Genomic DNA, 14527 nt, shown 5'->3' on the forward strand with positions numbered 1-14527 from the left:
TAATTTTTAGATAAAGTTTTTTTTTTTATTTTACCGCAATAAAAACTCCAAGGCTGCTGATTAATACATAAACTCAATTCACCTAAACCCTTTTTAGGACCCCACTCCCAGCCATTACCAGCATGTGCGGGTGCATCTATTTCAGGTATTATTTGAATTCCTCTTACTTGAGCAAATTCAACAATTTCTTTGACATCATCAAACGTATAAGTTTCATGTTCTGAATATGCACCATGGGCTGCTAGTTCCGGATAATGTTTAGAAACATATGGAAAACTTTGCGAATCTGTAATATGCCAATGAAAACGATTCAATTTTACATAAGACATTGCTGTTAATGTCCGTTTGATTGACTCCACCGAAAAGAAATGCCGTGATGTATCCAACATCAGTCCTCTATACCTATATAATTTATTTTATTTACAGATTAAGAAGCAATCACATAAATATATTAATAAGTTTACTTAAATCTTGGCACGTCAGATATTATTGATTTGGATATAACTCTTAATATGTCATCTTCATCATCATACCAAATCATTTGCTGTAGGGTGGCGAGTGCATGTCTAGCTCCGAAATATGAGTTAGCTGTTATTATAGCTGTCATCTTTCGTTTATCATCTATTTTAAATATTCAAGAAATATTTAACAGTTATATAATAACAATGTGTGATAGTAGATAATTAATAAAGAAATTTGTAATCGATGCATAAAGAATGTAAAATAGTAAAATTTAATTAAAGTTTACTCACATCCTGTTGTTAAATTGTAACTTTCATCCGTATCAAAGGTTAAATGTACTTCATTTGATTTCAATATATTTACTTCCACCACAAATTTATCAATATCACAGTTTAATCTTTTCTGTTTTATCAAAAAGCTATGAATTTCATTATTTTGTTTTATACTATTCGTTTGACTATTACTATTTTGATTATTATTTAAAATTTGATTATTACTAACAAAATTATTATTATTATTAATATTATTATTAATATTATTTCTATTATTATTATTAAAATTATTACCAGAATTACTGGCAATTGAGCTACTTATATCTAATTTTTCAATGTGCTTTAAGTCAATTAAAAATAAACCAAATGCATTTCGAAATATTGTTTCAATATTTTTAAATTCTGTCTTTATACTTAATTCGATATCAAATACGGTAAAACGTAAAGATTTAGAACTAAATGCTGTTTTTATTGTGGGATGTGGCCAAATATTTATATCACCACATGTCATTGAACATGTCATAAATGGGACACGTTTTTCGGCAGTATCCTCGGTGAGATAATGTTGACGAATGCATTTGTCACCCTCACACTTATATGTCCATGTTTTTTCGGGAGGACTGAAAAATAAAAATTAAAAACCAAATTAGTTTTTCTTTAATTAATTTAATTTTAACCGTACTTACTTAGAATCTATATTAACTGGCGTCCTATTTCTTAAAGATGTCTCAAATGTGCTAATAAATGACACTGGCTTTGTTACATTTTGATTCCAGTATAAAACTAGTAAAACAAAGACCGTTACCATTAAAAGCATCAACAATGCTCTCCGGAGCGATACTGCCAGAGCCATTTTGATTATAAAACGAATCCTATTATACAAATAGAAAAAAAATTAATTACATATTAATTGTATTAGCAATTAAAAATATTAGAAATAGATGAAAAATTTCTTTTTTGCGATTTTTGTAATTTCGTTTAGGGAAAATGGCAATTACATGATAGATTCGGACACTTTTTGAATTTAAAATGAGCTATTTATTATCGATCATATTGCATATAAGAGAGGTACATTATTATGGCACCAAACTTCACATGTCAAGTTTTCAAATGAAATGCGAGATAAAAGATTTTAATGGAAATGTCGGTTCTTTCATTCTTATAATTCAATTTTGACAGGATTTATTTTTATGAAAATTAATATCTGAGTTTTGTTCGAATTCGAGATAAATTGATCAGCTTTAAGAGATTATGTCAGTTATCATAGAAAAATATTCAATAGATTTCCTTGATATTCAATACTTGAGCTTGGTTCGCCTTGGGTTCTATAAGAACAAATCTTTTTTTAAAGGTATGTATATAATTAATATCTGAAATAAATATTTGATTTTTTCATTATCTTTTGCAACACTTACACTAAACTGATAAAAACCGAATATTTAATTATTCAGAAAAAAGCCGGTTTAGATAAATCATTCGGAAATTAAATAATGTGGTCGATTATGTGCTGAACACATCATATTTTTTTATGTTAATATATTGCTACCTATATGTTTATTTATTATGTATATATCATGATATCTTTTGAGTTTTTGATCTTTGAGCCAAAATTAATTTGAATTTATTCATTTTTATTGCAGATATAAGTTCGAATTCACAAATCTAGATCATATACAAAGAATTTCAGTTTACTCAGTTCGTTCAAGTTTTTTTGCACTGGATTAAAATCGTTCCATTTCAATAATTTACAAATATATTAGACAATGGCAACGATTTGTTCGATCTATACCAAGAATGAGGTGCATAAACTTTTAATTATAAAATATAGATTTTGTATAATATTCAAGTATTTTAATAATTGAATATTAATATTATTTAATTGACTGCTATTTTTAAAAAATCTCACTAAAATTAATGCCTGATATATTTGGCCATTTATAATATTTATATATCTAATTAATTTAGGCTCTTATATATTATTAATTTTCTATTAATAATTTCTTAAAATATTTATTTTATATTTTATTATCTGTAAACTGTTTTAATGTACAAGTTAAAAATTTTTCTTTACATATATAAAAGTTATATTTAAAAAATTTTACAAAGTATAAAAGTTATTTTTACCTTTCCATAATTAACGTGTGTACAGATATATGTTTAATTTCCATATAAAAATTTATTAATTTAAAAATGAATTTTAACTCCATAAAAATTTAAATAACACAAAAAAAAATTTTAATAAAAATTCGTACGGAAGGGAAAAAAAATTTAAAGTTGGTTTAAAAATCCTTATAAATTTTTTATTATTTCAAAGAATTAAATTTAAAATTCATTTTACGAGTAATTCAATGTGTCAATCAACAACAATATATAATATTAATTTACATAAGTTTGTACATATATGTACAAATATTTAATTATATGGTAAATTTTCAACATAATTTCCTATGTACAAAAAATCTTATTTTATTATTACATTGGTATGTATGTGTAATTATATATATATATACTATTTTGGTATATACTCGCGATTATATATGTACTATTAAATCACATGAGAATATTACATTAAAAAGCCACATTTCGTCAAATAAATAATAAAAATTAATACCAACAAAACCACTAAAAATCTTTTTAATAAATTTATTATTCTACTTTGAATTTTTTTTTTAATATTCTTATAATATTTACTATTTCTTTTGAATTATTTTCTTCTTTTTTTTCAAGTATTTCTTATTTATTAATACATTTTCGTTATTGTCACGTGATATTATTTTACTTAAGGATTTAAATCCTTGTTTTATTCTCTTGTTTCTTTGTTAGCACTTTTTTTTTGTAGTTTGCTATTTTAATTATAAGTTCTTGATTTTTCTTTTTGTCAAATATTTTATTGAAATGTTCAGATTAAGTCTTTAGTTATCATAATTTTTCAAACGTTATGTTACTACCTACATTAATCAAATAAACATATATATATATATTATATATATATATATGTGTGTATATTACATAATGCATCCATACATTTGTAATGTGTGAAAATAAATAATATACCATGAGAAATATTGTAGCAATGTAGGCACGAAATATTAATCTGTGGTGACATTTTCACATAGTATAATAACCGTTATTTTGACATTTAAAAAAAAGGTAATTGAAAACTGTTAATATATTCATAATTAACATATCAAATAATGTTTGGAAATGAAACTTCTTCTTTTTATTAATATAATTTATCAAATTTGCATTCTAAATGTTTATGTCAAATAGAGTATCAGTGTGGAAAAAATCTGTTTATTTGAAATGCAAATATTTTTATGACATGTTGACATAAAAGCCTTCCAAAATTTATTTTATTTAGTGTGCAGAACACATATAATAAATTATTTATGATATACAAAACTCGATACCTAAAATTGATTTGTGTGATTTAGTTCAAACTTTATTTCAGAAAAAATTTATTTCCAATAGATATAATTTTAAATTTTCTTGAAAAGTACCATAACTTTTGTTTCTGAAACCATATAAGCATTAATTTTTAACCAATATATAGAACCCAATATATAAAGTAAAATTTTCAAAAATTTACAGTTATCATATAGTATTTAAAAATGCCACACAATTATAGTTTTATTATGTTTTTTTTTTTTTCTCCTTTGTTCACTCCTAGAAGGAGCATAGGGCTAGTGCCTGATTTCTCATGCACTAGTTTCATAGCGTTTTATTTATATATTAATTATTTGAGGTTATTAATATTTACTATTTATTTTTCTTAGTTTTTTTTTTAATATCGAATATTAGGAATATTTGAACATTACTTGTATAATATTTTTATTAGTATTGTATATTAAGTTATATTAATATTGAATATAATTTTTATAGTGACCTGACCGGGGTTTGAACCCGAGACCCTTCGGTTAAAGGACCGGTGCCATAACCACTGCACCAATGGTCAGTTTTATTATGTACGGGTAAAGTATTGCTATTAAATTGTCAATAAAGTAAACATACTACAATATTTAATTTCATTTTATTAAAAAATTTATATTGTAAATTATTAACTTTATTTTTATTGACTCTTCTAAATTTTCGGGAAAATAATTTTTTTTTGTTTTATTTGCAGTAGTAAAATTAAAGCTGCGTAATTCTGAGAAATTTTTTAAGATTTTAGTTTGCACTTGTAATTTAAAAAACACTCTTAAAACACTGCTGTATTTTCAAAAATCCTATTTCGGAAGTTCGTACTATATGAACTCAATACAAATTCAATACAAATTAAATATTAAAATAGAACTGATTTATCAAAAATACCCAATATTCATATTTTGTATTTTAAATATTTATGTTACTTAAATAATTTTAATTGTGTTTCTTAAATTTATTAAATTATAATTGTGTTACTTAAATTTATTGTTTGTCTTTAATTAACAAAAAAAATATGCATATTTAGTTTTCTAAAATTTATAATATGAGAAAAGTGAACAAGTCTTTTAACGTTGTGAGTTTCAAAAATAAAAAATTCTTATTTTATTAAAAAGAACTACTATTATAGTAATTTTCAATTCACTATTTACTATGTTCAACTATCATATTATATTTTCAAATTCAAAATTCAAAGTGTCAACACTAATATTAGGATACTTTTTAAATATTTCTTTTAAGTATACATTGTGTAATATAAAACATATATTTTCATATATCTATAAATTTGTAATGGTATTATGTACTTCTAAACTAATAATATAAAAATTCATATGTTAAGAGAAGCTCTTATCAATTTTTTAATAATTTTTACATACTCGTATCTATTGACTTTTGCACATTTGTATCTTCATACACGTTTGTATACAAGAGTTTTGTTGAAGTACACGTTCTTATACTATATTCATATATAAGAAGAACACGTTATATCAAAACACGTAATAGATTTAGAAACCTTTAGTTACAAAAACAAAAAAAAAAACAAATGAACATATGTTATGATTGTAACAAATATACGAAAATACAATTATACACACATAAACTGTCATATATGAAAGTATATATACATGTATGTATTTATAAATCAGAATACAAGAGATGTGAAATATAAAATGAAGAGTAAAAAATTTTTTTTAACACTTTTCCGAATATAAAAAGAAAAATTCTTTTTCTTTGACACAATATTTTCTTTTCCTTTTTTTTAACCTTTTTTTTATTTATTTATTTTATTTTTCTAGTTGTGGTTTCTTATAATATGGATTTCCGAAAACATACTGTAAGAAAATACGGAAAATTGTTCTGAATTCATCATCGACAGAATTTTTTTTTGTTTTTGTTTTAAAGAATAAAACAAAATGAATAAAAAAAAGGAAAAAATTTAAAAATAAAAAAAAACTATACAATGAAAAAAGGGAAAATACGAGACCTCCTTTTTATTTTCTTCTTCAAGTTTTCACGGTTTTAAGGACATTTCGACTGAAGAGTAGGGTATTATGTGAAAAATAGTACGTTTGTTTTCTGATTTTTGTTTTGTTTTATAAAATAATTGAAGGCACACCATTGTATAATAGAAAGAACAAAACATAGAGCGAGAGAGAGAGAGTGAGTGGGAAAAAAGAGAAAGAGAAAAATTTTATAATTATTGTCGTCAAGTTAGAGAGTATAAATTTAGTCGGTGGCACTGTGGCAATGAATTTTTTTTGCAAAAATATAGATAATTAAAACATTGAGTTAGTACACGTAAAACTTTACAAACTTGTATATACGATCAAGGGTATACTAGGTTTAGCGATGTATATATGTATATACATCTCAAAAATATACATCGCATAAATAAAGATAGATACATTTTTAATGCCATACTTATACTCCTCTACAAATATGAATTACGGTGAAAGTACATACGACACATGGAGTTGGAAAAAAATTTTTTTTTTATAAACAAAAACACAAAAACACAAGCTTAAAGATTTTTGTTTCTGACGTACAATTAACTGTCACAAATCAAGAATAGCGTTCTCTAGTAAAAACATAAAAAATTTTATTATAAGAGAAAAAGGCTTGAAGCTTCGACAATCAATTATATATATTGAAATATTTTTTTACTCATTCTATCTTTGTAAATCAGTTTATTACTTAATTTAGTTTATTATTGAAATATTATTTTTAAATTTAAAAAAGTATTAACATTCCGCAATTTGGTTTTCTGTTTTCTTTAGAATTAGAACGCTTTATGACATAAATTGTAATTTATGTCATATGTATAATATGATTTATTCTGTTTGAAAACCTTTATTGAAAGTGATATAATATAGAAGAATTAAATAAGAACGGATTTACTTGAAATAACATGATGTATTTTAAGAAAATGTTTACTTCTTCTATAATTTATTATTCCAAAAATTCAAAAAAGAATTTAATTATGATTGCTAATTCAAATATAATTTTTCATTAGAGGTACATATTATTCATTTTTAATTAAATTCATAATATTTCCATCCAAAAAAAAAAACATTCCAATATAAACATTTACCGTAACATGTTTAGCTATACAGAATTATTATTTATGGAATTATACCGAATGAGTTCTGTATACTATATAGACATGTTTATTGTACCCACACTTGTATTTATACATAATATGTATACAAAACATATTATAAACATATTTTTAATATACTATTCAATTATTACTCAAAATTAGCATAGTGTTATATGTTATTAAACACTGAGAGAAATATATGTTCATAGTTTAAGAAAATTAAAAACATATTTCAGTATTTTTAAATTAAAGCAAATATTTAAAATGTTGTTTTAGAAAATATTGCATAGATTCAGGGGTCAGAAAAAAAAATGCTGATAATATTTTAGGAATTCCACGCATATTATTATAGAATAACTCAATAAAATAATGTATATTACCAGTAGAAAATAGAATTTTAAATGAATTTAACATTTTATTAAAATACCAAATAATTCCAATTTAGGACTAAAAAAGTTTAAGGTTTACAACATAAGAACAATTTTTCTAGTTCAAAATATTATTGCTATTTCAATAATCAAAAATGTATGCGATCCATGAGTTTTCATGATATAAAAACTGTGTAATTTTATTTTTTCAGTGTTTTTTAAATTACTAAAAAAAAAATTACATCAAACCTCATTTTTTGCATATAAAAAATAAAATTACGATAGAGAAAGAGAGCGAAATGAAATTATAAAAATTTACTTACAATTGAAAGCCTATACGAAAAATGTCCTGATTTCATTTTTCATTTACTTATGTATATGTTCCTCTCTAAATATATTTCATAAAGATTTAATCTACAAACATATTATTATAATGCTTTAAGATCGAATAAAGGAAAAAATATATACATACGCACGTTCGTATAATTGTGACATAATCATTTGAAACTTTTGTGTTTAAAACAAAAATATTTTGAAAGTAGAAAAAGAGCAAAATTCTCTTTAATAAAAATTTCGTATACTTGTACAGTTTTGTACGGTAAAAAAATTGTGATGATTGACATACAAATAAAAGAATTGCATACATATTTAAATTGATGTATAATTGTTTGTAATATAGTGTAGTGTGATGTAAAAAGGAAGGAAAACTGTTATGTATGAATGTACTATAATATATCGTATAATAAGAATCTTTTGATGAACATTCTTTTTTATAAATTTAAAATCTACATATACATATTTATATGTACAAATATATAATCATGTTTACATTTACCTGTTTATTTAAATATTTATCCCGCGCGAGAGTCAAGTGAATAATTCAAATTCTTTTATTGGAAATTTTGAATACTTTCTTTTTTTTTAGATTAAGAAATATTTTAACAACAATTCTAGATTTTTTATCTAAATATGTATTTGCATATTTTAAAATATTTGTTTATCAATAATATCAGTAGAATATTCAAATAAGAAATAGGATCTTAAATCTCAAATATTAAAAATAAATGCATAGTGCTAAATTTCTAATGTTCTATTGTTGAATTAAAATTAAAATGTAAATTAAATATACATAGTTATACAAATGTTAAATAAATTTTAAATTAATAATATCGAATAACATTTTAGGTTTGACTTTGAAGGAGAACAACTATTACAATATACTACCAAGCCAAATTCAAATAATATAATGATGTTTAGATTTATTTTACTCGTATTTCTTTTTTTCATTTATGTTCCATTTTACGTTAATATTTGGGTTATATTATTTTAAAACATAAAAAAAAATGTAGAAGTATGGTAAAAGCAGCGGATTTCCATGAAAAACATATATAACATGAAACGGGTAAGGAAGACATTTCGAAAATCATTATTGCTCTTTGAAACAGGTGGAAATTCATTTCATTTAGAGGTTGTTGTAAATAATTTTCATTACAATTATTTTATTGCTGTGATTTATATCCTTTGAATAATTTTGTATATAATATGCTCGTGTAGATTTTCTGTAGTCATTATAATGTGTTTAAAATATAATAAATAAGAACTTGTATAGAAGAACAATAATTCAAAGTTACAATTTTGGTTTTCGTAACATTTAGTTTACTATATAGCTGGAGTAATTATATTCAATATATACAACAGCTATACATATGTAATATAATACATAAAATATAATAATTATTATAAATAATTCGATTTTATTATTTTTTTCTCACTTTATTATACTTGAATAATAGAATAATATTTGAAATGTGTTAATCATAATAAAATATTTTGACATATTCTTGACTTACAATTTTATTGAATAGAAGGATTAGATTACAAATAATTGAAAATTTATTTATGTGTATATATATATATATATATATATGCATGAATGTATATGTAAGAATGAGTGAGTTTAATACACATATGTAATAGGAATTTAAAATTGTTTATCAAATTAGAAAAAAGTTTCATTGTTTTTACTGTTATATAAATTCATATTGAATAGCATTAAATATTCTTTTTTCATACATGTAAGCGTATTGTATACAAAATACAAAACGAAATAAAATACTTTTTTCAAATTCTAAATTATTAGTGAACACACCGACTTGAATTTCCATCTTTGTAAACAGGTCTCTCATAAGTTTATTTATTCTCGAATATTTTATTATTTATAATATCTTCTTTAATCTATGTTAATAATTCATAGAAGCTTCATAGTTCGTTGAAGATTTGAAAGTATTGTTTGAAGGTATTGACATTTGTTTTATATGCAATGGGTGGACAAATTCATTAATCAAAATTTAAGAAGTCGTAATTAGATACACATTTCAATATATGTTACGCAATTAGACATATATTCCAATATATTATTTTAGGAAAATCTTCTGTAGATTAACTTTAAATTTCATACATAAACTCAACTGGAACTGGACTTAAATAACGGGTCCAATTTCTTTGAAATTTAATATTTGAATTCAAAGTGTTAAAGGTATGAAATCAAAAATTTTTTGGAAATATTAATATTCGCTTGTTGAACATTTAATTAGGAGCTATTTTACTTTTTTTATTATTTTAGGAACTGATTGACACGATTTCTTGAAATTTAATGTTTGAGTTCTATTTACTACCTTTAGTAACTTGTATTTAAAGTCTGAGTATATCTACTGAGGAACTTTTGAACATTTTCGATTAACTAAACAGTATACCTTGCAGTTGATTATGTGCTAACCACATTGGATTTCTTTTTGTGTGTTAAGCTTACGGGTTTGGTTTAATAAATTCTAAGTCTATACTTAGACAAGTAACTTGAAAAATGTTTAAAAATTTATACCATTTTTATTAAATTGTTTAAATTATTTTAGCATTATTTTTCGAATTCACTCTTGTGTATATCTTTATTAGTGTACTATGATTTTTGTTAACATTACAAACTCGTAAAATTATTAAAACTATTAAAATATATAATATAAAATTAAATTAAAAAATGTAAATTGCAATCAAACGAACTTGTTGACAAAAAAAGCAATTTCTTTAATATCGTAAAACATCTGCCTTATGTGCATATATTTCAATAAATCCTTATTTATTAAGTATATATACATATGCAAATACAAAAAATCATATATATAATAATCACCTTAATTGACCTGAAGCCCTAATGATGACTACCATTATAATAATATTATTAAGGTTTTTATTAACGTTGCTATGAGTTACTTTGTTATTAATATTAAAATATATACTTACAATAAAACTTTTAAACAATGTATGTCTGTATATAAAGTTAAGCTATACAACACAGAAATAAGTAGTAACATAAAAATTATTATAAGTTGGGAAAACAAGTAGAAACGAAAACAAAAAAGAAAACAAAATTAAAGGACTTATAACAATTATAATTAAATGTTTTGGTCACGCGAATCATACACACATATTTCAAACTTTTACGAGTATACATATAAATATATGTACACATGTATAAAGCAATGTATTAACAGAAGTTTTAAAAATTTAATATATGTATATACATATAGGTGTGTATATATATAAAGATTTATGTAAAATGAAAAAAGAAAAAACCATACAAATTTTTTTATATAATAAGGATGAGTGAAATAGCAACAAATTTATATTTAATAATACGATTATTTTTATTTAATTTACTGATGTACTGTCATACATTTATGAATTACATATATTTATAGGGATAATTGTGCATATATATAGATACATATACATATAAGAAAAGTTTTTAAATTTACCTACAATAATTTTTAGAAAAAAATTTTTCTACATTGTTTTTTTATTTTTTCTTTTTTTTTCTATGTTTGTTATTATCCTTTTTTCTTTTTGTTTTCGTTTCACTTTTATTTCTTTCCTATTTTTTATTTTCTTTGAAAAAGTGCTACACTATTTTCCGTTTTGTTTTTCATTTGTTTCATTTTCATTTAGCTTTCCTTTATTCTTTTTGTTTTGTATTTTTACACCATTTTTTTTATTTTATGTCATTATATATTTATGTAGTTATGAATGTATGCATAATATAATATAGTTATGACCGTTTATATGCATATTTATTTAAAATTTCGAGTATATACGGCTTTTATATTTTATAGGTAACTATATTTTTTTCTCTTGTCTTTCTATCCCTTTTTATCTTACTTATTCTCTAATTTAAATGATTTGAGCATTTGAAAATGAAAAGGTTAACGGTAAAACGTTATAGTAATATGCCGTTATTTTTTTTTATTTTTTCTTATTTTTTTTCTAAATCTTTTGTATAAAACAATAGTATGTCATATAGAAATTATACGAATGTATTTATGCATATATATTTAATCGTATATCGATGGTGAAGTGCAACAATATGCTAAGTAGTAAATTTAAAATTTTACACGGGAGGGTTTTGAAAATTTGCAAATTTGCGGAAAGAAGCCAGTTAATTAGAATAGCGTTTTAAAATTTAATTTTTATTCTTAGTTTTTTTTTCTAATTAATCTACTTAAATTAATTTTTGACTTCAAACAAGTTTTTTTTAATTAAACTTAAGTTTTTTCACATCTCATTGTTTTTGGTCGTCCACTTAACGTAAAATATAGTTAAAAGTTTTAAAATTATCAATACCAGCTGATGTACTTAGCATATTTGTCTTTTATCACTATATCAGTTTTTGTAATACAAATATCTTAAGAAAGCACGTAGTTTATTTTTACCACACTGATCTTGTGATCAGTGTGATAAATGTGATTGTGATGGTTAAGTGTGTGATTTTTATCACACATTCTATCGAACTTAACCAAATTTAATCACACAGATTTGGAAAACTAATACACGTACGCTTATAAATTCTATACCACACAAATGGGACCAATCAAAATTAGTATTAATATAAAAAATGTATTTTGAAATATTTGTTACTTAGCATATCTTTTCACTTTACCATCGGTATAATATTTGAACAGGTAGATATTATAATAAAAGAATGTAAAATATTATATGTATATATACATACATATGAATGTATGAAATATCAATAAACAGGAGTGCCACTATATGAGGATAATAAACTAGTGTATTAATAATATAAAATGTGTAATCTATATATTATATACATATATTAAAAATAAGAATAATAAAATAGAAGAATTTGGTAACAAGGACGTTTGACGTTAAACGTCGTCACTTGAATTCAACTCTTGAAAAGCGGCGTCGACGGCGGAAAATACAAAATAACCATAAGAAATATACAAAAATGAAAAAATAAAAAAAATACATAAAAAACAAGAAAAAGACGAAGTAGTACTTTTCAAATTTGAAATTATTTCAGTTTTTTCAGTTGTTTTCTACGTATCACGTTGCTTAGTTGTAAATTCAAAAATTTTATAACTATAATTATTATAACCATTAGAGTAATTTCCATAAAATATTTATATGAATTTCTTATTTTAAATTAAATATATTTTTAAATAAACTACTAAATATATTTCATATATAAATAAATTTTATAAAATATAGTACGTATTTATTTAAATTTAAGATTGAATTTCCGTTACAAAAAAAAAACAATAGAATAGAATATTAAAAAATAAAAAGGATACAAAAGGATATGCGTGTGTTATAATTTTAGTTTTGAATTTAAATTATAACATTCAATTATAAATTATAATAAAAAAAAATCATATGAATTTCTTTAAAAAATTTAAATGTTAATTACAAAATTTTATATAGTGTTATCCTTGCATGTTGAATATATATTTTATAACAGTAGTCTTTAATAAATAAATCGTAATTAAAAAAAAAAAAAATGAAAAGCCCTTGTACACAAAATTCCTATATATTTTTGCAATAAATTTAAATAAAATTCTAAATAAAAATATTTAAAATAAAAGTGCTCTTATATTTTATAAAAGCAAAAATAATTTTTTTAACATTTCGAAATTAATGTAGTAAATAACAAAAATTTTTGAAATACATAAATAATTAAATAAAAGTCAATAATAAAATACTCTTTGATTATTCATTAAAATCTATTGAAAACTACATGATATAAAAAAATCAAGAAGAGCGAAAGTGGGGAAGCAGTAAAGTTAAGGAACTCATATTGCTCCAAACTGTGTATAATTTATTGAAAATCAATAACAAAAAGGAAAAATAAAATAAAAAATTATGTAGTTGTATAGTTTGCTTTTATGTAAAAATAAGTGAAAAGATTGAATAATTAATAAGGAAATAAAAAAAAATTACTTCTGTTTTTTTTTATTCCACATTTTTAAATGAAATGCGAGTTTATACTGGCAATTATTGTAATAAGGAAATTTATTATAGTAAAAGGGTTTTTTTTATTGAAATCGCTACATAAATGCAACGTTCATACACACTTACATTTCATATAGGCTCTTTTCAATGCTATTATTCATTATATTTTATTAAAGAATATAAAAATCAAATTAATTAATGAATGTTCTCAATATTTATAAATGCACTTGGTTAATTTAAAAAAAAAATATTTATACGTGCTGCCACCACACAGTGAATAAAAATAATATTAAACATTTTGAAAAATTTGCATACTTTTAGGGTTACTAATAATTTTTTTCATAAATAGTATAATACACACATAATAGCATACTAACGGTAGACAAAAGTCAATTATAATTAATATTAATAAAGCTTGTTATTTCACATTAGGAAGATATGAAAAATAAATTTTAATATTTATAAATTTGAACAAATATAATTTATAAAAAAAAAATAGGTACTCGTAACTGTTTCAAAATTTCAATGTAAAATGTCATTTACGAAATGAATGTTTTGTGAAAGTCAAATTTATTTTAATAATAGCCCAAATAATATTT

At 22.3% G+C, this 14527-nt stretch overlaps 1 protein-coding gene across 3 annotated transcripts in view; it reads right to left on the reverse strand.

The window, feature by feature from the left end:
* LOC129610742 (probable beta-hexosaminidase fdl) overlaps positions 1 to 14527 on the reverse strand; it is a 57107-nt gene that overhangs the window by 1702 nt on the left and 40878 nt on the right. For 2 of the 3 annotated variants that reach the window (XM_055523420.1, XM_055523419.1), the window contains exons 2-5: positions 1421 to 1606; positions 753 to 1354; positions 465 to 621; positions 35 to 402 (exon numbers count right to left, since the gene is read on the reverse strand). In XM_055523420.1, coding sequence (XP_055379395.1) covers positions 35 to 402; positions 465 to 621; positions 753 to 1354; positions 1421 to 1587 — 1294 coding nt within the window. In that variant the 5' untranslated portion in view covers positions 1588 to 1606. Of the gene's footprint in view, positions 1 to 34; positions 403 to 464; positions 622 to 752; positions 1355 to 1420; positions 1607 to 2858; positions 2977 to 14527 lie in introns of those variants that run through there. The other variant, XM_055523418.1, reaches the window with a different exon arrangement.

This window comes from Condylostylus longicornis, unplaced genomic scaffold (genome assembly GCF_029603195.1).
Source record: "Condylostylus longicornis isolate FDR11 unplaced genomic scaffold, ASM2960319v2 ptg000048l, whole genome shotgun sequence".
Classification (NCBI taxonomy): Eukaryota; Metazoa; Arthropoda; class Insecta; order Diptera; family Dolichopodidae; genus Condylostylus; species Condylostylus longicornis.